Raw genomic sequence first — 25,526 nt, 5'->3', positions numbered from 1 at the left:
TGTAAATCCTTAAAATATATTACTATACTACAGGCAAAAATAGTTTCTTGGAGGGAGCCAAAATGCTTTAAATTAAATGCCCACAGCCTGGTATGGGCTTTAAAATTATTAATCATGTCTTCTTCAGTGCCCTCTCTCTCTCCCAGTTTTTCAAAACACAGAGATCACTCATCGCAGAGTGGAAATTTGGACAGCATTTATTGTGACTCCACATTCATCTCATCCCTAAAAGGTGCAGTGGAATCTTACAGCCCTGGAAGTTAATACCCCTGTCATATACTACCAAACCCAAAACAGTCTACGTGACACACCGCACACTTAAAAAATAGCTTGTCTTTTTCCTGCTGTGATCATAGCTATCTCAAACAAATGCAAAGCTGCCCAATTATGGTTATGTGGTCACAGTCTAGTGGAATAACTGTGACCTATGAATAAGAAAAACCTCTTCAGACAATGAAGCGGTATTTGAATTCTAATTGTTTTATCCCCTTAACCACAGACCTAGGGTACAACTTTTAGTAGCCTCAGGATCCAATGGGGAAGGATTTCCCTTTATAATTTTATTTTTACTGAACCTCAGGAAAACTCAACACTACATATTTCATGTGCTCCTACTGCCTCTACTTCGGTCTGTGCAAAAAAAGGAAACATTAATGCTGAATCATGGGTCACTCCCCAAACACGCACATATGTTTGTATTCTTATTATCAGCAAATAGCAACTGTGGGTCAATGTGTCAATGTAAAGCCCTGCCGCAGCGCAGGCGACCACAGCTGTGGCACACACCAAAGGCAGAGCTGGGGTCTTCTCTGACACCAGGAAAAAACAGGAAGGGTGGCACTGAAACTGCTGAGCATATCCAGACGTAAAACCAGTGAGCATTCACATCTTCATCCTGGAGATTTTACTAACTGAGGGAAAAATAAAGGTACCACTAGCATATATGCATTGCATCAAGAGGAAATGTAACATCCTGTGCTTGTTCTAGGGTTCCTAAAGTTTCTTGCCTATCATATGTATATATAATTCCTTGTCACAGTAGTTTGCTATGCATATTTTCCATACATACGGTTTACTCTCTTAAACTGTAACAGTTCTCCAAAGTCCTGCTGCAAAACCTGGGGCCTGTGAGCCAAACTGATGTTCTTAGCCCAGCACTACTGCTCTGCATATGTGCACTGTGCATGGATGTATAGGATGTATGCATCCCTTCCTCCAAGGACCCCAAGTGTATGTGAAACTTCAGGCAGGTCACAGCCACAAATACCCTAGGAGGCACAGGACGTCTTAGTATGTACTGCCTGTTCCACAAGCAGGCGAAACAAGTCAGAGAGGCAATAAGCCACATTGCTAACACCCCACAGCACAGCCGGGGCAGGGCCAGGAACAGACCGCCGAGATCTTTGGCTCACTTTCTTGGCTGCACTGAGCCACATGACTTGGTGCAGCACGGGGTGAGGTGCAGGCAGGAATGTGTGGAGGAGGCTCCCAGAGAACAAAACTGGTTCCTTTGTGCTCTAGGTGGATGTACAAGCTCAGGCAGACGTGCGTGCAGTACACAGGCTACCCTAAATTACACTGACTTGCTACAGGTGTCTCTGCAGAGCCATGTGTTCTTGATCCCTGAACAGGACCTGGCACCAAAAATATTAACCAGTCACTGCTTAATTCTGCCGTTATATGTGTTCCTGTGGGATAGTGGGAGAGGAGCAAATGACCAGATAAGCCAGCTTGGAGTCACTGGGAGCTGGGAAATATAGCATCTTTATTTGACCTGCTTTACCACTGAAGCAATGTGAAAGGGCTGGTGCAAGATAAACATCCAGAGCCCTTTTCTCAGGCCTCTGTTTCCCCTGCCAGCCCAGAAGTGTGCCATGCCTATGACAGTCACCTGCCTGAACACAGACAATTCGCAGCACATAATTCAGTGTTGTGTTTCCTCTTGAGTCTTCAGTGTTCTTTTTCTTGTAAAATATTAGCCAGGTTTATTCTCCGTCATGCTGGCATAAACATGAAGTAAATCTGCTGACTGTAGAATTACTCTGTGTTTATCCATTTATTTCTGTATTTTACATGATTGTAAGATTCAACTCACTGGTGAGGAAATGCCGTAAAATACTGACTTCCACTGCAATGATGTTGATGGTCCTTCTAATGCTAAGCTGGATGAATGGTGACAGTTTGGACAACTCATCTTTGAAACACAGTGAAGGCTGTCTTGTCCAACCAGTCCAAAACATGACAGAGACTAACAATTTTTAAAATGAATCTTACAATAAAGGAAGAATGGAAGGAGGAGGGTACTTTACGATTGCAGTTGTTTTATGCTTAAATTGTTACGATTTTTTCGGGTTTGTTTTTACAATTGGATTGATATTAAGTAGATTGTGATTCTGTCCTGTTCTAGCTTCATAATGCAGCTCACACCATACTGAGTACCTCTAAGGATTTAAGTCAATAGGATGACCAGTATCTATCATGCAGCTGTTCTCCCCTCTCCATGAAAGGAGGTATTTCTGCAGTACAGGACCTTGTTTGGTTGTTGGGGGGGGTTGCCTGTTATTGTGGCTTGGATTGGGGATGGCGTACTTTTTCAATCAGTACATGTCTCTGGGTTTTCCCTAAGGAAAGCAGGTCAGGGGAAGGCATAGAGTGGAAAGTGCTGAGACTTGCAACACATCTCAGTATTGCCAAGCCTCAGGCCCTCGCAATGATGTGAGCATCATTGTGCCAGAGGCCAGGGTCACCATCTTCATCTTCATGCTCTGGCAATCTTTTCGATACTATCCCAGGGCTCATCATGGTAAGCCTCGAGATGTGGACCATGACCTTGACTCCAGAGGAAGAGGATTTATAAAGTAGCAAAGGACAATTCTGCATGTGCTTGAGAGGGTCACCGGCACCATACTGGTCTGCCAGAGCTCCCCTTGCCCTAGAGGTCTATACATGGGAGCAGGCTTTAGCAGCAAAGCAAAACATTAGCTAGGATCATGGCAGAGGCTGAAAGGAGTAAAACAGCCTCGTCTGTACTGTCCACTTTTCCTCTCCAGGATTTGCTTCCTGTGCAGTTGATCTCCCCTCCTGCCCAAAGAGGCCTCTCATCTGACTCCAGTGGGGCACAAACACTCCTGCTGCAAGAGCCACCGCTCCCACCAGCAGCCCGCAGCCAGACGTCCTCTTCCCCACCCCACCCCCATTCCTGCACAGCAGGGCCCGTCCTGCTGCCCCTGCAAACCGCCCGCCACCACCCTGTAGCACTCAGCAGCCCTGGACCCAGGGGTGCAGCAGCCATAGCCCAGCTGAGCCACACACGCTGCTCATGGGGCAGAGTGAGCACATCTGGGACGACCATTTTTAAATGAGACACAATAATTAATGTGTCTCCCTTCAGGTACACAGAGGTGCTGGGAAGCCATTAACTTTGACAGCTGTGATGTTTCTTTCCCCAAAGGCTTAGAGCCAATGTGTCAGTTGGAGATGTTAAAGTTAGGACAGTTCCATGTCCTTCTGTAAGTGTCTGTCCTTGCTTTATTTCAGGACTAAATACATCTTGCAGTGGATATATGCCCTTCCTAAGTGGCAGATCCTGTTGATTTTAATGGCCCCACTCTCTTGAATAAGGAAAAGTTGCCCACACAAAAGTCAGCCGCATCAACTGTTTGTCCTAACTCAGCCTGCTTCGGTATCCAATGAAGAACATGGCTTAAGCAGGAGCAAAATCTTTTAAGACCCGACATTGGACTTTTACTCAAGGAATGATGTACACTGAGATTGTAAGCAAGTTGGAGTGGCACCATCGTTTTGTTCTCTTTGTACAGCACCTAATGCAATGGTGCTGAAGCCACAGAGAAGGCTCCTTGGCAGCATCAAGCAGCTACAGCAGCGCTGGTGCCTGGAGACATCCGTCTGTCTCCGAAAGAAATTTTTCTCCTTTCTTGCCTTCATCCTTGTTCCTGGATTAGACTAGCAACCTGTTTCAGTTCGTGCTTTCCATTTAGGCTAACCTCAGACACTTGGTTTCCACTTCATTGGAAACAAGTGTGCTGAAAGCTGTCTGCTCTTTCTTCACTATACAGTGTGGACTGCTGCCTGGTTCCAGTCTGGAAACAATTATTTCCCTCCTGTACCTACCCATTCTGAAAAGTCACAGATTTATCTCCAGACTTTTTTTTGCTCTTCCCACTTTTATTAGCTACTTCCTTCATAAAGAAAAGCTTGTCATTGTATATAATGCACACGGAACAGCTCGACTTCTAGCTCTGGACATCACATGTTTCTGTTACATGACAAAAATGAGTTTTATATCAGTAAATGTGTGCAGCAGTGAATTTAGTGAATTTGTCCTGCTCTGTTAGGATGAATATCTGATGGTGTTTGAATTCATGGGACTTTAAGACAGGGCTTTAAGCACCCATTGTGGTTACGCTGGTGTAAATACTCTTAAACACCACCACAGAATGGTCAAAACATCCACACACAGATGTGCAGTAGTGCCTGCGAGTACATGCAGATGCTATTAACATGGCACAGTGCAGCTGTTTTAAAAAAGAAGATAACCTGCTTGTCTGCATGTATTCCTGGATTTATTGTTTTTTTCAAACATTCCTACTTTTTGATGCATGTGTGTAGACATAAGGGAATGGGAACAACAGACAACCAGAATCTGCAGATATTTGCACACCAGGGGAAGGTTATGCCCATGAATAGTGCTGTTATATGCAGGAGGCTCACTTCTCTGAGAAAGATTGATCACAGAGTTTATTTCACGAAAGACCAGTTCCTGGCTGAGCACAGGCACTGAGGAGACAGATTGGAGTGGAAAGAGTCTAAAAATCTCTTTTCCTGCCCAGAATTCAAAATAGCATTTCTCTTACTGGAAAAAACAAACATAAGCTCATTTTGGGTGTCTCTGCCTGCCTGCGTGTGGGACTGGCAATCCACACCTTCTGCAGATTCGGAGACCTCTCTGCCCCTGTTTATGCTCGAGGTTATGTCTTAATTACAAAAAGCTGATGTGCTGTGACATCAATTTGCTTTTCCAGGGGAAATTTCTAGCTGTGAAATCCTAGCAGAGACAAATCGCTGTTCTTTTTTCTTTTTTCTTTTTTTCCCACCCCCTCGGTCAGTCCAGACCAACCCCAAAACTGCTACCTGGGTTTGACCTTGACTACTACTTTGAGAGCATATCGCAGAGCCTGCTCTCCCGAAGTGCTGACATACGGACAACTATTTCCAATGAGTTATCTTGATACAGAAATCACGCTGTATCACAGCCAAGAGCCCGCTCCCTCTGCCAAGCAGGACCCGTGCCTTGGGGGCCGCAGGAGCCGGGGAACTGCTGCCCGTGGCCTACCCTGAAGCAAAAAGGACGGGCAGTGTCCGGGACGTGTTAGCTACAGCCCTGCCTCAACCCGGGGCAACGCTGCAGCCAGGGGCTGTGCTGGTGTTTGGCTTCTGGGGGTGTGGGGGTCATCTGCCCCCCCGGGATGCGCTCACCGACGCCGCAGGGGGCCGTGCGCCCCTTGCTCAGACGTGGATGAGCACGGCTGAGGACTGAGCCGTCGCGCCCGGGGGAGAGGGGCCGCCGTGCAAAATGGCCGGGACGGCCGCTGCCCCCACGCCGGGCGCATGGGGACGCGGGGGGCCTTTAGCTCCGCGCTCCCGGGGTGCAGGCACCCCCCGCCGCGGCCGCCTGGCCCGGGGTAGCAGGCGGAGGGGCAGGGATGCCGGGGGTGTCCCCCCGCCCCGGGCGCCCGCGGCTTTGGCAGCGGTGCCGGGGCTCGGCGCGGAGCTGCTCGGGGGTGGAAAATGGCTCGTGTATCTTTAACCCACAGCGGCCAAAACGCGGCGGTGGTGGGTTTTTTTTTTTTCTTAGTTAACAATGGAAACTTTTTTTTCTTCAGTATTTCCCTCCAGCCGAGCAGCGCCGAGCAAGAAAAAAAAAAAAAAAAAAAGAAACTTGTTCCGCTGAGTTCAACCCCAGACAGGCTCACAACTTCCTTCCTGCTCTCCTACCCCCTCCCTCCGCTCTCCTCCTCCTCGCCGCTCCTCTCCCTCTCCTCCTCCGCCTCCTCCTCCTCCTCCTCTCTCCGCCTTTCCAGCCGCACGGGGAGCGGGCGCCGGGGCCGCGGCGCGGAGCTGCCCGGTGTCCGAAGCGCGGAGCCGCCCGCGCAGCCTCGGCCGCCGAAGCGCGGAGGGGCAGCGCTCGGCGCCCCCCGCTCCACCGCGGGGCGAGGAACCCCCGGGAACCCGCGCAGCGAGCGGGGCTCCCGGCCGCAGCGCGCCCGCCGAGATGGTTTCTGCAGCGCCCTGCGGCCGCCGGCGCCGGCGGGCGCAGCCGGGCAGCGCGCACTGAGGGCGGCGCGGATCCTGCTGCCAGGTAAGCGGCGGCGGGTGGGGGGACGCGGCCGCCCCCTCCGCCGGGGTCCCCCCCGAGCAGCCGCGCCGGCGGCCACGGCTGGCGGTGCGCGGGGCCGGCGGGGCCCTGCGGCGGGGCAGAGGCGAGGTGGGGGCAGGCAAAGGGGCAGGGTGCTGCCGCGGCGCCCAGCGGGCCGTCCCGCAGCCTGCCCCGGCCCCCACCCCGCGCCTGCCCCGGCCCCAGCGGGCCGTCCCGCACCCAAAATCTGGCCAAGCACCTCGTGCCGGTGCCGTGGTCGGACCCGAGCCAGAGCGCTGGGAGCCGGGGATCCCTGCAAAGGGTGGGTGCCCACTACACCCGGGCTCAGCTGAGCCTCATGGTGCCTCCAAGCAGTGCCTGAAGGGATGGGGAGCCTTTTCTTCACGAAGTCGCTGGGGACTGTGCTTAGAGCTGTGGCCATTTGCCAGCCAGGAGTCTCACAGGGAGGGGAGACGCATAAGACTATCACTGACAGCATCGCACGCAGATGCTTCCAAAGACACCCGTAGCCAGACGTGCATAAACAACCCTGCACACTCATGTAGGCAGTGTGTTTGCGCAGGTTCCCATGCCCCAGCATGGGATGGGGATTGCAGCTCCAGTGGCACATGGAGCAAACTGACATGAAGGAAAGCACGCTGAAGTACAGAGGGGCGCAGCCACCGACAAAAGCAGTCTCTCTCACACACATACACACACACACACCAGGGCAAACACCACCACACATCTCTGTGTGGGATCTGGGCGGTGACTTGGAGGCAGTTGCAGTGTTCAGTGCCCCAGAAGGCAGATGCTACACGGGGGAGGCACATTTAGGCAGGGCACGTGTGAAGATGTGCAAAGCCTTTGTTGCACATGGTAAGTTAGGGGAGTGGTGGAGACGTGGTCCCATTACCATACAAACCTGCAGGCAGCGAGCCTTCACGTTTATCACGGAACAGAAATCTATGCCTGAGACTTGATCTCAGTCATAGGTGACAAACTGGAAGGTGGCAAATTCAAGCCATTTAGAGCTTTTTCCTTCCTTCAGAAAATGACAGCTTTTGGGGCTAAAACTTGAAAGCTGCCAACTTTCAGCTCACACTAGTTGACGCTAACTCCGCAGTTCTGCTGCAGGAACAGTTGCTGACTGTGTGTCCTCTCGGACACTGCCGTTGTGGCTGCATCAACTGGCAACCCGGAGAGGGGGCAGGGAAGGCAGGAAAGAGGGGAAACGGCCCCAAACCTGATTTCCCCTTGGCTCAGACCCTTCTGACGACTAGGCTTGGCCATGTCCCCAGGGGTGGCACGCTGGGGATGCATGCAGGTGTGTGTAGGGACTGGTGGGGGGGCACACGGGAAGGGGAGAGCCAGCCAGCTGTGTGCACAGCCGCAGGGTGAGCTTAGGCAGGACACAGAGCTACTCTCACCACTTGTCCTTCTCTCTCTCCCCAGCTGTCCCATTTTATGGAGCTGCGGTCCGGGGCCAGCCCAGCTCCCCTGCTGCCTCCTGGCGATGCTGCTGGTCCCAGCGTGGAGAGACTCTCGGCAGCTCCGCGGAGCCTGAGCGCTGAGGCGGCAGCGGTGGTGGCCCCACTGTGCGCCCCGGCTGACTACTATGGCCGTGTACTGCTATGCGCTCAATAGCTTGGTGATGATGAATAGCAACAGCGAGGTGACAAGCGGCAGGAGCAAGACGCCGCCTTCTCCCGGACAAGTGCTGCCCAGGGGCCCAGAGACACCCGGCAGCTGCTGCCCGCTCCCTGTCTTCAGCCCAGCCCCTGTGCCGCCCCGCTCCCCACGCCATGGCTCCGCTTTCCTCTTCCCACCGCTTGAGGAGCCTCTGCGGCCACCGGACAGCCCTAGGGGACGGCGGGGCAGCCGGGGTGAAGAGGGGCAGCCAGGACTCCCCATGGCACGGCAACTTCAGCGGGAACTGCACAATGTCCAGGTGAACCAAAAAGTGGGGCTTTTCGAGGCACACATCCAGGCGCACAGCTCTGCCATCCAGCCGCCGCAGAGCCCCCGGCCATCCCGTCCCCGTCCTGTGAGCCCCACGGCGCCAGCGGTGGGACTTGGAACTGGACCCTGGCTGCGAGACTACAGGGAGAGTGAGGCCCCTGATGCTGGCGGGGTGCAGGTCTGGCCGAGCACTGCAGAGCCCTCGGGGACACCAGTGGTGATGGTGGTCCCAGCTGTGATGCTGGCAGAGGGCAGCAGCCCCCTGGAGCCATCAGGACCTGCACCACTGCGAGGCGAGGTGGTGGTGGCCCCCGCAGGACTTGAGGGCCAGTGCCCCGCTGTTGGCGGGAGCATCCCCGCTGTCATCGTCACGGACCTGGGGGGCCCAGAGGAGGAGGCGGGCGCCGTGCCCCCCGGCAGCTTGCCTGTCCGGAAGCTGTCTTCATCCTCAGCCTCTTCCACTGGCTTCTCCTCATCCTGGGAGGAGTCCGAGGAGGACATCTCCAGCGACCCTGAGCGCACGCTGGACCAGACACCAGCCTTCCTGCAGACTCTGGACCAGCAGAAGCCCCGAGTGGTAAGTCTTGCACCAGCCCTGGGGAGGTGGGGCGAGGGCTGGCAGCATCCCCACTCCAAGGCACAGCTGCAGCGGAAGGGCAGAGGTCTGTCGCAGCAGAGGTCTGCAGAGAAACTTTCCATTTACTTGGCGGTCCTTGCTTTTCCTCGCATGAAAAACTTATCCCTGTTCCTAGTCTGAAAATGCCCTACTGGCAGGAGAGAGCAGCAGTACCCATCCCGCTGTTCACAGTCCTTGCGGAACTTCCCTGGGGCTGCAAGCTGCCCACCAGCATGCTTAACACGTACCATGGTCTGCAGTCTTCTGCCGACGTGGTTATGAGCCTCAGCTTTCCCTCAACATAGCTCCCCTGGGTGCTGGAGGTTTCCCATGATTTACATGAGCCTAAGGGAGAATTTATTTCCTCCTTGGAGTCGAAACCACGTGGGCCAACTGTCTTGTTAAAATTTATACTGATGCCCGTCACCATAGCGTCTGCGCCTTTCACATGGTAGCAAAAATCTCTAGAACTTCTGGTAATTCCCCTTTTGAATAAAACTCCTTGCTTGTGGGGTATCCTGTATTTTAAGTAAGCATATTTTTATTAGGTATTTATATTAAGTTCATTTGTTTCTGGATCTTTGTTTGTGGCAGGACTGGTTAGGAGGCTTCAGGTGAGAGAAAGCATCAGTGTCGCCTGCCCTTAGAGCAGAAAGATCTCGAAGAGGAGGGCTTTGAGGCACTCTCCAAAATCAGGCACTCACGGGATTTCTTGCGTCACTTGGGGAGTTCGTTACATGTCTGAATGCTCCACACAGAGCATGCTTTGCTCTGAGCTGTCACACCATTTATTCAGAGGGCTTTAAACTACTTTACCCCAGTGCAGCATGCCCATCAGGATGTTCTCTGACCACACAGGCTCTCCCATCCTCTGGCTGTGAAACATTACATCGATTTGAGCCTCACACTGACAAACCCTGAAAAATGCAGGGCAAGCCAGTGGCTCCTTAATTTTAAAGAGTTTGGTAAAGGCCCATCAACTTTCAGTGATGTGGTTCACTATGTTTAACTTCCCATAGACACATTAAACTTTTGCTAAGCTCAATGACATGAGGAAGACCAGTGCAGGGAAACATCTAAGTAAAGTGAAGGTATAAAACTTATGAAGAATGACAGACCGTGGTTTGTAAAACGCTCAGCAGGCTGAAATAACTCTCTTTGCTTGCTTTGATACTTGTTTTGTCCTGTTTGAAGAACTCAGGTTCTGTCCTGCTCAGGATGGAGAAGCAGTTGAGCAAAAGCACAATTAATGAAGTTACGAGTCTGTGGCTCAACATATTTGCAGACAGTTTTGTATTTTGGGGCTCTCGACTGATGAATCAACTTGCTCCCTTTCGGAGCTGCTGCAATCCCTGTGCCGATTAAATTCTGCTAGTTTTATGTGCATGAGCTGTAGTAATCTCTGCTCTATTCTCTGTACTAATCACTGTTCCTAGTGCCAGATCCCGCTGATTTGCTGCTGAAAAACGGTTTGCTGATGGGCAAAATCATGCCTGATGCCTTTGTGGAAAGCTTCCTGGAGCCTCAAGCTGACTGTGCACAGCCTCCCGTGGCCTCTGGCGAGCTCAGCCAGGCCAGTGGCTCAGCAGCAAACAGGCAAGGCTCGTCTGTATTGCCAAAAGGGCCTGGATCAGAGCGAGCTCAGATCAGGTCTAAGATCAGAGTAACTGCTGGGCTCAGTGGGACTACTTCAAGCTGAATGACATGAAGAGCTGGTCCAAAACGCATCAGGCAGCCTGAGAGGTGCAACTTGATTTTGTGTTTCAGTGCTGGAGTTGCCTCAGCAGGAGCGGCTGTGCTAATTTACAGTGATACTTTCCACTGGGCTCCATGGGTCCCGTGCAGGGCTGATCACTGGCTTTGGCAGGTTATAGTCAACTTCTCAGCAGGATTGTGCGCAAATGCCCAGTAATTCAAAGCTGATTCATACAAAAACCACCCAACTTTGTGTACCAGTTGGCAACATCTTTCAAATCCACAATGACAGCAGAAGGCAGCTACTGAAGCAGTCTCAGGTTGCACACTCATTTGTTTTCATGGACTCACTATTTCCTTTTAACAATGCACATGTTCTGGAAATGAGTTTATGTAATGAGGGAGAATGTGTGAGAAGCTCTCTCCACCACTCGTGCTGTTCCATCAAAATAAATCCCGGGAGACCTTGGCTGACAGAAACCAACATCATGTCTCTGGGTTGAGTTGGTAAATGCGGGGCAGGCAGAGAGCCCTGCCTGTCTGTGCTGGGTGCTGCTGGTGCAGGGGAGGGCTGTTGTACCTGGAGGAGAGGTAATGATGAGCAACAGGAAAGCAGTTCTTGCCGCAGACGCGGTCTGCACTGTACATCTCGCGTAGCATGTTTACAGATTTGATAAAGAGCAGGCGTGCTTCTGCCCTTCCTTTCTGGAGGCTGTCTGGCTTAGCGAATCTGTTGGGGATGTCCGGCTGTCTATTGTAGTTCCTCCCGGTGTCCCCTGGAATCGGGCAGATCCCTCCAGCTGGCAAGGACTGGTCCTCCCATTTGTACTGCAGGTAGGAAATTTCATTTGTGGTTGGGCCTACAAATTAGCCAGTAAGAAAATGATGTTGCCTAGTGAAAGGGAGGAAGGTATTGTGGCCACATTTTTGGACACCGTGACCTGGAGCAGCTCCGTGGTTGATAAGGGCTCTGCCTTTGTTTATTGAAACAGTTTACTCAGTGCATTGCCTGTCCCTGGAGTGCTCTGGTGCCCAGTGGGCTGTGCAGGACTGGGAAACAGTGACGCTGCCATGATTATAGCAGACTTGTGAAGCGCAGTGACAGTAAAAGCAACCTGACATTTTGCCACTGCAATTGCAAGTCCACTTAAGGTCTGATTAAACCTCCACATAAGGGCTTTTGCAGCTGTGGCTTCCCCGGGCTGTGAGCTCCCCACACTTGTTTATTGATGCTTACAAGGTTTCAAAGACACTTGAGTGATTACCCTTCTTGGGCTGTGTGGGAGGGACAGCCTGTCCAGGCAGCATGTTGGGATGGGGACACTGCAGTCTGACAATGCCGCAGGGCAGTGCTCGCTGCACGCCCTCCGTGACAGTGACACGGGCAGTTTGGGGAAGGAATCTCCGCTCACCCACTGCCCAAGCCAGGGGGATGCAGCGGCGTTGGAAGGCGCCTGTCTCCATCACGGTGTGTCTCATGTTGAGGGAGGATTTCTCCCCTCCTGGCTAATCACACAGGCTGGGTGTGTAGGGGAGTGAGAAGGTGCTCCGTGGCACAGGTAGCCCAAGACAGTGGCCTGGCTCCTAAAAGGGATTTCACACCCAAAATAAGCCCTGTTCTAGCTGTGACTCCCATTGACTTCAGTGGGAAAATACAAGTCTGAATTTTACTGTTCCTGGGGGACCCTGTTTGCTCTTCCCAAGGCAGAGCTGGTAGACCAAGGTGTACTCAGCAGCAGGAGGCTTGGCCTCAGTCTTGGGTGCTGGCTGCGCCCCTTAACAGGACGATATTCCAATGCTGGTCACTACAGTGAGTCATCATCATTGGCCTAAATCCCCTAGTTTGTCAGTTCCTCCACAACTAGAGACAAAGCAACAGACAAGTGGGGGGAAAGGCAGAAATTGTGCAAGTAGGTACTACAGAAAATGACTTGTCAAGGGGAAAACCCCCACACTCCTGGAAAAGCAGTGCAAGGCGCTGCAGTGTTCCTCTTCCTGGCTTCCCCACAGCCACTGTGGAAACGCAAGGACACAGGGCAGAACGGTCATCAGGCGGCTCTCGGTGCATTGTGAGACCTCGGCTCCTTTCAGCAGGCAGAGCAGCTCGCTCGGAGTAAGAGACTTCCATTAACCTGTGCAAAATGGCAAGAGCCTTTGGAAAAAGCTACGGACATTGCTGCTGACAGGCGATTTTTAAATTCATTTATTTGTTTGACTCACAATGGCTGTAATGCGTTTCTGAAAGGAGCCAAGTTTAGATAGGGTTAGTGTCAGCCAAGGGCCTGTGGGACCCTTGCTTATTTCTCTTAGAGATGTTCCAAGGCACAAGCTGACAACAGCGCTCCTGATTTGTTCCTATAAAAATCAATCAAATTAAATACGCTTTCATTCCCTTTTCTAGCTGTCACTGTGATCAGGAAGTCTCCATGTACACAAACCATGACCGCACGGCTATGGTGATGCATGCAAGCCCCATGAACGTGTGTCTTTATGCTGACTGTGTTTATGCATTTCACTCCTTCCCCCCACCACGCTTGTCTTAAAAGCTTCTCAGCTTATGAGCTTGTGTGTGGTATCACTGATTTCGTACCAATACGATGTCTAGCGTATTGGAGCCCTGCTTGTTTGCTCTGAACAGCGGCTGTTTTCTAGTAACGCATGTCACTGACCAGGGAAGGTGCCTAGCACGCCGGGTGAGCTGCCCGAGCATGGAGCCTCCTTCAGCCTTGCTGTGGGAAGACCAGGAGGAAGAGGAGAATGAGGTGGACAGCTCTGTGTTTCTGTTCTCAGAACACCGTGCACAGCACGCCTGGCAGCACAGCGTGCCTTGTCTGCTGCGGTGAGACCAGGACCCCCGGCTGCCCGGCGGGCTGGGCAGAGCTTCAGGTTCTTTGTGGATGGAAGCTGTGCACTCCAGCACTCCCTATTCTGTAGCTTATCTTCTACCTACTCATGTGGCCTTCTCGAGGAATAAGTAGCTTTTTTATGGTCTCCCACCCACGGAGGCTGAGTGGAGATGCTGCCATAACCTGATGAGAGACAAATGGTGGTATTTCGAGTCCATTTTTATCAGCACTTTTAAGCTCATTGGGAAGGTTTTCTTCTTGGCTCACATTCTCCATGATTGACAGCGTAGGAATTCCATGGCACGTAGCAGATCCTTTTCATAGAGGGACATAGTTGCTAGCACAGCTGCTGTCTCTTGCATATTTTGCTTCTCAAACAATTTCACACTGAAAGCATTCATAAAACGTGGAAAAAAACCCAAAGCATTTCTGAGATGCGGGAAGAACAAACATTAGGCCCATCATACTTAGGCTCCTCAGCTCTGGAAACAGCCAGGTTTCCTCCCCTTCTGATGGGAATCGCGGGATGTCAGGAGCTTGGCTGGTTGGACCCTTGGGGTGTTACGCCAAATGTCTGCAGAGTGAAGTTCCCAGATCGGCGGAAACTTTACGGTTTTGTCTTTACCTTTTTAGAGCCTTGCAATGACAAAACCCACTCAAACCATAGTCAGCACCTGTCTCATGTTTTCCATATTATTTCTATAATGTGTTAGGACAGATTTGCATGTGAAGAAAATATTAGCACAGCGCTGAGCTCTCGCATGCCGTGCGACGACTGAAAGACAGTGCCGAGCTACTGTTTTCTTTACATGTAAATCTGTTCTAACTCATTAGAGAAATAATGGCATCTGTGTATGATGTGGAATGTCACTTCAGCTAAGATTAGTCTTCTGTAATCGTTAAGAGATTATTTTGTTTATACCAGTAAATAAATTTGTGCAGTAAATTTGACCAGTTTTCTTCCAATGAAGCCCAGCCAAGCTTTCCAAGACAGATATGTTAATATTTAACAGACAGCAAAAACTAAATGTTAACACTTTCAAATCACAGAGTAACTTCACAGCCCAATCCCTAGCCTCAAATGTGACTTCTCAGGGAAGGTGGGCTTCCATACTTACTGGGTTGCTTGAGAGGACCCTTCTATGGAATAAAAGGGATAAATCTTCTAAGGTACCTTTCTTCTCTGTTGACTCTGATGGGATCTTGAGGATGAGCCTAGGAGTGTGCTTAAGACAAAGGAATCTGTTTCTAAAGTACTCATAAATGTCTTCTATAAATTTTATTGGAACTTCATTCTTATTCATACACATAAAAAGCCAGACCGTGCATAGCCTGCACAACGGCTGCAAGCAGGTCAGGAAGCTGCTCCAGTCTGAGGTGTACCAGCTTCAAAAGCAAGTGCCTCTGATTTGGCTTTTAAATCAGTGTTCAGGCAGCAAAATGTGTGATGTGCTCTGTAACAGGGGTCATCACCGAGCAGTGCCTCTCAGTGTGTGATTTGGCGTGGGGATGTTCAGGAGCTCAGGGTCTGCAGCTGCAGGTTTCAGTCTGGGTGTATGTGGCACAAATGTGCTCAGAATTGGTGAAAGCTTTTTGGAAAACATAGATAGCAGCTTCTTCTTTCCCAGCCACGGTGGGAGTTCACCACCATGGAGCTGCTGTCACGGCTGTGTGCCTGTGGAGATCCTCACTGCTGTAGTCAGCCGCGGGTTGCATGGACTGAGTGTTAGCGGTTTCTGAGCTTAGTTTCTCAGAGACAGGTAATATTGGAGTCTGAAACTGCTTCAAGCTGCTAAGACCCATATTAGCCTTTTCCCTCTCACAATATTTATTTCAGTGTTATCATACATTTCACTATGAGAAGAAAGAAGTGAGTTTTTTATAGTAAAGAACATTCTTTTCATTAACGATGTGGAAAAAGAGACAGCCTAGTAGAAGGAATTCAGTTCTTCCTTTCAGATCTAAGATTTATTGCTAGCCAAAGCACAAGGATTGCTTTTGGAGGGAGAGCTAGGGGGTAAAACAACAAGGGCTTAGCATTTACAAGTTCTTGTAAGCAGTACAGTGTATTATCTGATCAGCAGTACACAACAGGAACTGCATTAGCATTCAGCACTGTTGCGGTTTTAAGTAATAGTAAAGCATCCCTCTTTCTCCCTGAAAGATGTATATGGGCTCTGGAGCGACATTCTGGCAGACATTTTAATGAGTTTGAGTCAAAGGACAGGATTCGGTTGTCTCATCGCTCTTTGCTTCACACATTTGATTTGCAGAGAGGTCGGCACCTGGGGTTGCTGTCGTGTGGACTTTGCCAAATTGATGTGAGTTTTGCCTAGGGTTTCATCCTTGGCTTCTGGGCTGTCATCCTTGACTTTAAGTCTTGTAGTTGGAGATTCTGGAAAATAGGTTTGGACTGTGTGAAGCAAAGGGAGGTCTCAGCCTGCAGCCTTCACTGTTACAAAACTCCCTTCAACCTGAATGCTTTGGGCTTTGCCTGAATTAAGACCAATATATCAACACCAGGAACAGCCAGCACAGAGTCCTGGTGGGATGGCTGTGCCAGGGAGCAGGTCCAGCCCTCTCCCACCATCAGCGTTTGCAGAAGGGGTGTCAGAAACCTGGCACCGAGTGGAAGTTAGCAGAGGGCTAAACAAGGCAGCACCTACCTTCAGCATCACCTCCTTCTCCTCCCCCTTCGCTTCCTGTCCCTTTGCCCTTGCTTGGGCAATTGTCTGCAGCAAGATAGAATCAAAGAACCCTCTTCCTTTGCTAAACAATTCGCTCCTTTTGTTAGGGTCAGATAAAATGCTGATAAAAGCTGTTGTATCTCCGCTGAAGCCAGCAGGAGCATGCTGCAGTTTTGGTCCTTGATCGTTTTTTGCCTTGCTCTCCCCTACATGTATCCAGTTACATCTTGTAAATCCAACCGTTAAACTGAATTAATGAACCAGAGATGTGGTCGCCACAGGGGTTTTACCCGTTGATAGGTACAGTGCTTCAGAGCCTTTGGGGACAGGAATTTTATAAATGGAAACATCTGCAGGGTGACTTTTCGGAAAGTGCATTTTAGGGTTGGGTGTTTTTTTCTCGTTCCTCGCTAAACAATCTCCAGTCCCTGCTGCTCAGGAAAAGGGCAGGAGCGGAGCCTGGCCGTCAGCTCACCGCTGAGTCTTGTTGGTTGCAGCCCTACTTCGAAGGCATTCCGGGGAGGCGTGGGAATAGCTTTTATCCCATTGAGTTAAACGCATTCAGAACATTTTCGTTAAATGGGTAGTTAAATACAATGGTTGAGTGAGCCCATGTGCACCCCTCAAAAGAGAGAAGACCAGGGTGCCGAGGAGGGGCAGGGCGAGGGGGGGGTGAGCAGGCTCCTGACCATGCGGACCGTAGGAATTGCTCTGCCGGCAGCCACAAGCCCCGTTAGATATCCAGGGGCATCCTCCCACTGCAAGCGAGGTACAGAGCAGCTGGGGGAGAATTAGCAGCACGTCCAAATGTAATCTGGTTGCTATTATGGGTAATATATATTTAACACTCTGCAGGGACCATTCAAACCTGCATCTGTAGGAAGGGGAGAAAAGTCAGGTTTGCTTTTTTGGCAGACTGCAGATCAGAGAGTCCAATCTGCAATCTCTCTTGGTATGTTTTATGTGGGTGGGTTTTGTTAAGTTACAGGCAAAGTTATTGCACCCCTAGGCTTCTCACATTAAATGTTTCTCCAATTTTAGCAGCATTCTTTCCAGGCTCGGCTACATTTGTTTTTATCTTCTCTATGGCAATTGATGATCTAAGTCTAAAATGTATAACCCTGCAGGATCTCCTGTTATATATTTCTTCCACAGCTGTAGCTGAATCAGGACAGTATAATCCAATGACATGTTGTAATACCTAATGCTTTCTTTAATACATTCCAGATTAAAGGAGTCAGCAAAGTTTACACATCCAAATTAATAAATTTAAACAATAATAACGACAAATCCCAATTCGTGATTATATCTTGAAAGTGCTAGGGTTTTTTTTCCCTCCTATCTTCTCTGTTCTGGCTAAAGTCTGTTTGTAGGAAACTCAGCAAGACAGATAAAAGATGATGAGACAAACAACTTAATCCCTTAATAATGTCAAGTGGAAAATCCAACAACAGATTGGCAAGGAGCTCAAGTAAGGACTGCGAAGTGGCCCTTACTGAGGACTACAGAACTAGTTTAAAAGGCTGAGCCTTAGATATAATTAGCGATGAGCCTGAACCAGTGCCCGTAAGTTCAAACATTTCTTTGAACCCTGAAATGGAGCCCAATTCATTTTTTTAATCCATAGCATCAGCTTAGATCCATCAAGGCCAGTTCAACATCACCCAGTACCTGGTGCTGCCCTCAGTACCCACACAAAGTGACCACGAAAGGCCCCAGGGTGGTATTGCCACCTCTGGGTGCTGTTGCAGATGGGAACACGGGGTAGCAGCAGGTGTGTGCTGCTCAGGTAGATGCCTGTCATGGCAGCACAAGGAGGAGAGCTGGACACTGCTTGCTGGCACTGTGCTGGCCTCCCACGTCCCACCGTCCCACCGTCTCATCCTGCTCTTGCCAGGGGCTGATACACAGCTGCACCTCCATGCAGCAGCCCCCATTCCTGCTGCTTAGGGCAGCCTCCGGCTGGCTGCCGTTTATAGATACACCTTGAAAGCAAGGCGTGTGGTCACAGAAGTAGGAGGCATTTAGAAACGTAATTGCCAAGCGGCTTTGGAAAGAGCATGTTAACTATTATTCCCTCAGAGCCATATTTACTTAGAGCTGACAGCCCTTCACCCTGGGGTTTTGTGGTAAGAATGTCTTACTGGGGTGGAGACCAGGGCGTCCAGAAAGGAAACAAAGGAAAGAGATTTTAGAACTCTGTCTTATCTCTATCCACCTGAATTACTGTTGTATTTTAAAAGAATATGTGAAGGCCATTGTTTGAAAAAACCCAGACAAGTGTGCTCTCCCAGCTCCATTGTTTTAACATTCTCCTAGGAATTTGTATATAATATGTTCCCAATCCAGTTTATCTATCTCTGCTTGACAAATCCTGTGTTTCCCTTCCGTACTTGTAGCAGAGTGGGAACTAACCTTGATCTTTTTGCAAAGCAAACAGAATTGCCTTGTCGGATGTCACATTCCCACCTTCACACACAAGCAGTGCGTGTCGCAGTATTTGAGCAAGATGTACCACCACTGAAAAAAAAAAATCTGTGTAAAGCTCATACATTCAAGATAAATTTTTGGAAAAGCAGCTCTGATATGAACCAGACCCATTCTCAGAGGAGGGAGCAGCTAATGTCATCTGGCTCTTGTAGAAGCCCCCTTGCACAGCTGGTTAAAACAAATGGTCTGAAGCCAGGACTGTCGCTCGGCTCCTCACCATTAGCAGCCCCTGATCTGTGTCTCTTCCTGAGGAGAAAAGACTTGGCCTCTCTTCTCTGTTTTCTCATGTTACCCTTCATGGCTAGAATGGCTTTTTCAAGCCAAGGAAGGCAGCGTGGGAGTCCAGGTGGTCACAAGTGACTGTCACGTTGTGGGCTGGTAGTGAGAGGGATGCAGAGGTAGCACGATTGTCTGTTCTTGTCTGTCCCTGTATTGTACAGCCTGACCAGCTCTGATATTTGGTCTTTGAGCTTTTCGGCAGCTTGAAAGCAGTTCCAGATCTCAGGTTTGTTCATGTGGATGGGAACCCTTCCCAGAAGGCAGAAAGCTCAGAGGAGCCTGTTTAATATAGTCTGATCTCATGCTTGAGCGTACGCAGGAGTTGACCTTTCAGCACTGAAATAAGAAGTGATGGGAACAGAATAAATCACAGCCTTGAAAGAAAAGCCAAGTAGCTTAGACTTGCACCTCAGGAGGAGGAGTCAAGGTGGGGAGGCTGAGAGAGCTGCAGGGGGGTGGGCAAACAACAGATGTGAAAAACTATCTTTGAGTAATGGGTTTGGTGGATCTTTGCTGAGGAAGGGCTATTGAGATGTAAATTGAGATATAAGGTGATGAGCCCTGGAGGTGAATTGTAGTCAGGTAGGTAGGTTGGAAAGACTCTGTTAGGGATGTTATTCTGAAAATATCTGCAAGGCTTACAGATAGGTTGGACGTGAAGACTGAGGGAAAGAGATCCAAGTTTTCCACATGCTAAAAGTTTCAGGCTAGGAGCAAAACACTCACAAATGAGAGCAGTAACATTTACACTCGCGTTGCAGAGGCATAAATTGTTCTATAAATCGGCAGGCTGCGAAGAATCAAGCCTCTATATTGCATTGCAAGCCTCAGATCTGTCATGTTCCCATTGAAGCCAAAGCCAAAATTTCTGAAAACTTGATAGGAGGCAGCTCTGAGCCCCCATGGTACGCCCCCCTTAACCTTCCGGGGCCTGGCATTGAATGCAAAATTTTTCCAAGAGAACCAAAACTCGAAGCGCTCCCCTGATAATCTGGAAGCTGCAGCCCCGTGAGGAGCTGTATGTATGGTGGCTTCTGCCAGAGCCCGACTCCCCGTTTGGTCTCGGGAGGGGGTGGCTCGGGCCTTTTTCAGGGCAGCCACAGTGAAGGGTTGGGCTGCTCTGCGCCGCAGAGCCCGTCGCTGCCCAGAGAGATGCTGGGGTTTGCCCTCCTGGTCCGCTCTTCCTCTGGACCATCTCTGCTTTGTCCCCGAGGCAGTCAGACCCCCAGCCCCATCCAAACAAAGCCTGGCAGGACAGAAGATTGTAGGAGCTTGGCTGGAGCTGGAAGAACAGTTTTTTGGCAGAGAGTAGGTTTTCCAGCAAATGTCAAGGGGGAGGGGGAGTCAAAATGATTCACAAATTCAGACACATTTTCTGAATAGTTTTGGCCTAGAAAAAAATACAGAGGTGGGGGAAGAGGGAGGGATGTTAAAAATAGCAATGCATGTCATTCTGACACTTTGAGAATGAACTGTTTCATTTTGGGAATGGTTTGTTTATGTTTTGCAAGCATTTGAAATGTAGATTTGATTCAGAATGGCATTTTTCACTTAAAAGTTGACCTCACTGCTAAAACACATTGAAAGAAGAAAAGAGAAAAGGTTTTTTAGAGCTTACATAACCTGAAATGAAACACCTCCTTTTGCTTTGGCTCCAGATGAGACATTTTGAGTTTTCCTTCCACAGCCCCACGATTTTAGCTGTGTCCAGCCCAACCTGAACATCTCCTCTCCCCTAGTTCGTTGGTTGAGCTCTGGTGTAAAAAAAGCCATGCTCCATCCAGCTCCCGTTCTGGCCACCCTTTAAGTCTAATGCCATGGAACAAGTATTTTAGTTTAATCTGAGGTCAACCACACATTGCTGTGATTCAAACTGAAACCTGTGGTATCAAATGAATAAGAGCTGTAGGTTTTGTAGATAACTGGCAGCTTCTCCGGAAGATGCAACGTCGAACCTCATTTAGAAAAATAACCCAAACTCCTGGGGCCCTGAAATCTGATCTAGAAATCTTCAGAGAAGTCAAGAGTTTGCAGACAGCTGAATGGCAGACTTTCACTCCCCTGACACTCACGCTAGTCTCATTCAACTGATTCATTAAAGGGAAACGAGCAAACAGCTAGTAATTACTTTACTGTAGCCAAAACATGCTGCAGTTTACCAGGGCAGAGGGGAAGGAATAGGCACATTTATTATACGATGAGCCATCGATGAGTTTACTGTTCCCTGCTGTGTTTCCTGCTTGCTTGGGACGTGATGTGCTATTTCCTCCGCTGAATCCATCCCTTGGCATCTGGAGCAGAGCCTCCTTTGCTGAGATCTACCTTGGCTGGCTTCTGAGCCCGTTCCCTCTGTGCCTTGGGAGGGTTTGGGCACAAAAGAAGGAGAACAAAGATGCTGTGATGTCGGACGGCAAACTTTTTTGCAGCAGTCCCTCTTGGGCAGAGGCCATAGGAAAGACCTTTTCCATTTGTGGGAAGGTCTTGGGTTTTACCTGCAGTAGGAAGGTTTGTAAACATTCTTCTGGTCCGCTGTAATCTTGGTAGCACTGAAGGGTGGATCTTACGCTGTGGACAGGATATGGAATTTTTTATCATCGAGGTGCGTAGAGGCAAGAGGCTGGCAGTGGCCGAGCAATGGAGCTGGCTGTGCCCTGGCAGTGGTGGGAGCCGGGACAGCTCTGCCGCTCTCTGCAGTGACTCTGCATCCCCCTGCAGTGGGGGATGTTTAGTGCCTGCAGCGGGACGAGGCACTGAGGCCAGCATGCTCTGCAGCACCCTTGACCATGATTTACTGTTAAAACACTGCCAACTCAAGCTCTCCCCAAAACAGTGAGGATTGCTTTAAGAACCACCAAATGTTTCAGAGGTTTTTGGAAGTGCGGGGTTGGTTTGCTTGTTTTCCTAGTTTCCTTTAACTCATGCTCAGGACAATTTTTCCGTCTTTTCTCTGCAAGCCGGAAGGCTAGAAATGTACTTTCTTTTTAAAATGAAAGCTCAGAGTCTCAGCCACCTGACTGCAAGATCTGGGGCCTGTGAGAACAAGGCAGAGCTCATGCTAAAGCTTCAGGAGTGAGCAAACAGACTATTGAAATAGCTGGTTCTCTCTGTTGAGAAATGGGCTGAATGGAAGGAAAGGCGAGAAGGGCAGAGCTTGTAAGCTGATTCGGCTTTCCTGTAACAAACAGAGAATGCCAGCCCTCCTTCTCTGCCCCAGCCGAAAAAAAAGCCCATACACAACTGAAGTGAAATCTCGTGAGGCCTGGGACAGCCGGTGGCATTCAACTCTCCACCGAAATTCAAACCCATCTCCCAGGCAAAATCTGGAGGTAGGGACGCAGGTAGAGACACAGGCAGTCACCAGAGAACAAGGACCACACAAACTGCAGACAGAGGCTCACGCTGCTTCCCTGTCAATTTTTTTATGTAGAACACAATTTGAGAACTAATCCCTTTTTCTACAGATAGAGGTGATTCAGAGATCTTTGACACAGGCAGCTGCCAGGAGGTGGGAAGACAGCTCTGACTATGGTGACCTTGAAGTGGGGAGGCAGCACAGAGCCTCCTGGCCAGCACTTTAGTGCAGATCGTAAGATTTTAGCAAAAATGTCAACTTCCCAACTGAACAATTGCATTTGGACAATGTTCTGTGGAAGTTCGTACACATCTTTTGACAAGGAATCTTAGGCTCTGACAGTGCTTGTAAAATGCCAGGCAGGGCTGTTGAACTGTCCTAAACCACCTTGTCATTGAATGGTGCAGAGGTGCTGTGTGAAGTGATGCTAAGTGTTCTCTAGTGGCTCTAAAGGTATTTGGATTTCAGTTTACTCTCATTGGATCCACTGGCATGTTCTCCAGTTTGCCTCTTGAATTAGAGATGCTGCAGTGTTCACTTTTCTCCTTTCCAGCTCATAGGGATGTATCTTTGCTTCCCCAAGGGGAAGGAGGCAAAGATACTCTTTTTTTAGCGTGTCCTTAGAGCTATTACATGTTTGAAGCGAATTAATCCCCAAAGCAAAGGCAGGGGTGTTGGGTGCATCCCATTGCCAGTTGGTGGGCTGCATGCTTTCCTCAGGTGCTCCATCTCAGTTGTGGTAATCGCACCCGGAGGGCAGTTTTCCAGATCGTATACAATATGCAGATGGTCTTCTGGAGAGTGGCTGTCTTTGGAAAACTAGCTAAAACTACTGTTGGTGTAACAAACAGAATTACAGTATTTCCAGGGTATAAAATTAAGGGAGGAAAGCAGCTTTACTGGCTATTGTCAGAAAACAGAGGCTTGCATAACACCAACATTTTCCATATACTATGCAATTAAGTTACTTGCTCGGGAATTAAATTGCAAGTCAGTTGAGACAGTGTGGCCAGCTGTAACGTAACACATTACAACACACATACTGAATGTTATTACTTGGTGTCGGAGTTTACTGAATGGAGTGGGGATTTCAGAAACAAGCTTTGGCCCAGGAAGCACTAACAATGTGATGGCACTTAACGTCTGTAAAGCAGCACAGCTAGTGTTAGAATTGTTGAGAATAAATTCTCCAAAGATCAAATACTTCAGAAAATACCTGCTAATCCCTTCAAATCCCTAAGACGTAATTTTCATAGTGGGTAATGAAAAACCACAGATTTCACCATTAATCTTGACACTGTCCTGCGGTTTTTGGAAAAGCAGCGGAGACTCCAGGTGTAGGTTCAGTGGCTGATTTTGCAGCAGCAGTTCCAGCTGATCTCACTGGAAAGTGTTTATTTGCTGCTGTCTGCTGGTCCCTTGCTGTCTTCTTTTGCTACTGCAGGAACCAGAGCCAGCAAACAGTGCTCGCTGGCTCCTTGAACTACGCTTCCCTCTCATTTTTATGAAGAATCAGCGCTCTAGAACATCGCATCATTTCAGTTGTAAGACTGGAATGAGACTGGGCCAAATCAGCTCTGTCTGGTGGGCTTGCACGATGGATAAATCTGATCCAGAGTAAGAATAACACAAAACACAGATGGGCTGGGTTAGTGCATTGTTTACATAAATGGCTAGACCATGGAGAGCTGCCCGCATTGCAAAATCCCCCTCCCAGCTGGCTCCGTACGGGATCCTTTGGAAAGCATAGCACCGGCAGACCAGCAATAACGTGGCACAACGACTGAATTTCCCCTCTCTCCCTACAGCAGGTCTCTTGTGCTCAGAGCTGAGGATCATGCTGGCAGCAGTGCATGGGCTCAGCTCGCCAACCGTGCTGAACCAGCATCTCAGGGAAAGGGACAGGTCAGATTGCCATGCCCTCCGATGGGAGAAAAGTTACAAATACATTTTTGGAACAAGAATAGGAACCATCCACCAGAGCTATTTCTGATGGCCTCAAAATAAAGTCAGAATTTGGGTTTTTTTCTCTGTTTCTTAGCAGGGCTGCTGAGCTCTCCCACAGAACAGGAAGTAGGCTGAGGAGCTGTTTGAGTAACCAGAGTCGTCAGATCAATGGAAAAAGTGGTTTGAGTACATTTTGTGAAAGTGCAGTCAACAATTTTGAAATTACTGCAGTTTCTCTTCCTAGATCAGGGCTGTTGTTCATGCCAAGGGGACTTAATATCTACCGCTGCTGTGTCTGTAAGCAAACAGAACATTTCTTTTTGATGATGTACGTGATGTGCACCAGGGGGTCAGAAGTCTCGCCCTTGGTGTCCTTGGATCAGATTCCAGATGAGTTAATCTCTCGACATGATCAGGACCCTACGTAATTTTGAAATGCCTAGGATGCCATTTAGAAGAAAAATAAACTTGCTTTTATGGGGAGGTCGGGGTAGGTGAGGAGGGAGGGAGGGAGGGAGAAGATAAGACACCATTTTGCTGTTGAGGAGGAAGATGCACAGTTCTCAGTCTCAGAACTAAGGCTGGTCCTACATCTTGGTGACACTTGCAGCTTCTTTCATGTTTTGCAAGCTCATCCGAGAATTGAATGCATGCCAGATTGATCTTTCAAGGGAAGCGGAGCTGGGTTGAAAATATCTCCAGCAGAGATAATTCAAAGGAAGTGCAACTTTTAAAAAAGCATGCGAAATGCCTCTAAGAATCTACCTGGTTTTTCCTGTTTTCTTTTTTTCCTTTTTCTCTTTCCTCTCCTTAGTCCCACATTTTCCCTCTTTGCTGTCTCATCATGTCACCATTTCCTTTTTTTCCTTTAGCTGTTCTCACAGAGGCATACAAAGGGTTTTCGATCCCGTCACATGTTCCAGCTGGAACTAGAGCACGACTTTTCTGACTGTATTTTCTCCAGGATTTTGTCAAGTTCAGCTGCAGACGCTCCCCAGCTTTTTGCTGATTGTCTTTTCAGCTGTCCTCCGCTTGCGACACTCACGTTGCAGCTGGGCAAAGGCCGGTTCAAACTACAAAGTGGAGATGATGCCGTGAGTGTGGGGAGAGCAAGGGGCTGCATGGGTGCCCGTGGGGAGCGGGATGGGGCGGCTGTGGGGAGGGAGCGGCGTGGCGTGGGAGAGCAGGGTCAGGAGAGAGAGATAAGACGGACAGGAAGGGAGCAAAGGGGAAAGGCAGGTGGGAAAAGGAAATGACCCGGAGGCCAGGAAGACTA

General features: G+C 49.4%; 1 protein-coding gene and 1 long non-coding RNA gene across 2 annotated transcripts in view; both read left to right on the top strand.

The window, feature by feature from the left end:
* Nucleotides 1-3,239: 3,239 nt before the first annotated feature.
* The window catches only part of ITPKB (inositol-trisphosphate 3-kinase B), a 72,854-nt gene continuing 50,567 nt past the window's right edge, over nucleotides 3,240-25,526 (top strand). Inside the window, exons 1-2 of the mRNA XM_080408222.1 lie at nucleotides 3,240-6,379; nucleotides 7,832-8,915. Of these exons, the coding sequence (XP_080264348.1) occupies nucleotides 7,995-8,915 (921 nt within the window). The 5' untranslated portion in view covers nucleotides 3,240-6,379; nucleotides 7,832-7,994. The remainder of the gene's footprint in view (nucleotides 6,380-7,831; nucleotides 8,916-25,526) is intronic.
* The window catches only part of LOC308071984, a 50,895-nt gene continuing 34,295 nt past the window's right edge, over nucleotides 8,927-25,526 (top strand). Inside the window, exon 1 of the long non-coding RNA XR_013931454.1 lies at nucleotides 8,927-25,344. This is a non-coding gene — a long non-coding RNA (uncharacterized lncRNA). The remainder of the gene's footprint in view (nucleotides 25,345-25,526) is intronic.

This window comes from Falco punctatus (genome assembly GCF_963210335.1).
Source record: "Falco punctatus genome assembly, chromosome: 12".
In the NCBI taxonomy this organism is placed as follows: domain Eukaryota; kingdom Metazoa; phylum Chordata; class Aves; order Falconiformes; family Falconidae; genus Falco; species Falco punctatus.
Note: the sequence above shows the minus strand (reverse complement) of the source record. Positions and strands in the feature narration are given on the sequence as shown.